The sequence below is a fragment of the Microcebus murinus genome, chromosome 4 (assembly GCF_040939455.1).
Source record: "Microcebus murinus isolate Inina chromosome 4, M.murinus_Inina_mat1.0, whole genome shotgun sequence".
Lineage (NCBI taxonomy): Eukaryota > Metazoa > Chordata > Mammalia > Primates > Cheirogaleidae > Microcebus > Microcebus murinus.
Window position 1 is genome coordinate 18928760 of NC_134107.1, and position 2351 is coordinate 18931110.

Consider the following 2351-nt stretch of genomic DNA (forward strand, 5'->3'; position numbering starts at 1 on the left):
TTATTTTTTCCAAAGTTTCTTCATGGCAGTTTTCACCTCTGCATTCCTCAGGGTGTAGATCAACGGATTTAACATGGGTGCAATGATTGAATCAGACACAATCATTGCCTTGTCTATGGGGTAAGTGGCCACTGGCCTCATGTACAAGAAAATACATGGCACGAAGAACAACACAACCACTGTGAGGTGGGAGCCACAGGTGGAGAGGGCTTTGCGACGCCCTTCAGAGCTGTGAGACTTTAGGGAACATAGGATGACCGCGTAGGAGGCAATTAGGATAAGGAAGATGGTCAGACACATCACCCCACTGTTGAGGGTGATTAAGAGGCCCAGGATAGAGGTATCCATGCAGGCAAGTTCCAGCAACTGAAACAAATCACATAGAAAGTGGTCTATGACATTAGGACCACAAAAGGGTATTTGACACATGAAGAGGAGCTGTATTGCTGCATGAAGAAATCCCCCCACCCAAGCCCCTGCCACCATCAGGCGGCACACGCTAGGACGCATGATGCTCGTGTAGTGCAGGGGCTTACAGATGGCCACGTAGCGGTCATAGGCCATCACGATGAGCAGGATGATCCCCACACCACCAAAGAAGTGTGTTCCAAAGAGCTGGGTCATGCAGCCTTCAAGGGAGATGGTAGTGCTCTCAGAGAGGGAGTCCACAATCATCTTGGGGGTAATCACAGAAGAGAAGGAGACATCCGAAATGGAAAAGAAGGTAAGAAAAAAATACATAGGTGATCTCAGACTCTGACTTGTGATTATGGTGACCACAATGAGTAGATTTCCCAATACCGTGGCCAAATACATGATTAGAATCACAGCAGAAGATATTTTCCGCAACTCTGTGTCCTCTATAAGGCCTAGAAGAATAAATTTTGTCACATTGTTTTTATTTTCCATTTATCAGGTGCTGATATGAGTTCCAGCTGAGTGTTGGGAATCCTAAAAATAATCAACATATGATTTAGCATTAGTGACTAGTTGTCTTCCTGTATATCCAGGACCTTATGGAAACTGTCGTTTTTTATTTTGTTTTTTATTATTTTTAATTTTTTTTATTTTTCATATTATGGTGGTACAGATTTTAAGGTTTCAATAAATGCCCCCCCCCAAGTCTGAGTTTCCAGCATGACCATCCCCCAGATGGTGCACATCTCACTCATTATATATGTATATACCCGCCTTCCTCACTCCTCCCCCCTCCCACCTGCCCAATACCCTATTACTGTAGTACCTATGTGTCCACTTAGGTGCTACTCAGTTAATACCAGCTTGCTGGTGAATATATGTGGTGCTTGTTTTTCCATTTTTGGGATAATTCACTTAGTAGTATGGGTTCCAGCTCTAACCAGGAAAATATAAGGTGTGCTATATCACCATTGTTTCTTAGAGCTGAATAGTACTCCATGGTATACATATACCACATTTTATTAATCCATTCTTGGATGTTTTTTATTAATGTATCCACCATCCAAACATTTGGCTTTTAAGAATGTACTAAGAAACAGAATTTAAAAGATACATACTTCATTAATACAAAGTTTCCTCAAGTCTCTTCTCCTCTTTCTCTAAATTGTACTTCCATGAGAAATGGCTTTCTCTCCCTCCTTCTCTTATCTTTATGATTGTTATCATTAATGGCCAACTTTTTGAGCACCTATGTCATAGTGGGAGCAATTCCTCATTCCGGGAACTAGAATAATCCTGTCACTGGAATACTTCCATAATTACTTTTATTTTACATATAAGGAATCTGGCTATCATAGAGTTTAGGGAAACTTGACTAAGGTGGCATAGCTAGAGAGCTGTGAAACCAGAACAAGGACCATATTTTCTGACTCCAGAATGGGTGTCCTCAAACATCAATATTGCTTCTTCAGCAAGTATGCTGTTAGCTTATCATTCACTAATAACTATGCTAAATATTTTGTAGTTATTGTCCTGTTTAATTGACAACAATCATGATGTGTACTCTCTAATAAATTGGAACTAACGGATGGGCACACAAGTGCACACAGGGCAGTAAGTCATTGGAAATCAAGCAGCTTAAAGGGGGGGGGGAGGGAAGGGACAAAAACCCACCTAACAGCTACAATGAACACTATTCGGGTGATGGGCACAGGCTTACAGCTCTGATTCAAAAGCCTTGTCACAAAAACATTTGTACACCCCTTAATATTTTGAATTTTTTTTCAAAAAGGGAAAATTGAAAGTGCTGCTTTAGGTCATATCTGTGTCCTCTCTATCCTTAAGGTTTGGCACCTAGAGGGACTCTCTGCTGATGCAGAACAGATTTGAACTTTCACACCTGAAATTCAGCTCCTATCTCCAGGCCCCTTCCC

At 41.4% G+C, this 2351-nt stretch overlaps 1 protein-coding gene across 1 annotated transcript; it reads right to left on the reverse strand.

The window, feature by feature from the left end:
- On the reverse strand, positions 1-909 carry LOC105884112 (olfactory receptor 4C6-like). The gene has a single exon (XM_076001260.1). It carries the CDS (start codon positions 907-909, stop codon positions 1-3), a length of 909 nt encoding a protein of 302 aa, XP_075857375.1.
- Positions 910-2351: the final 1442 nt, after the last annotated feature.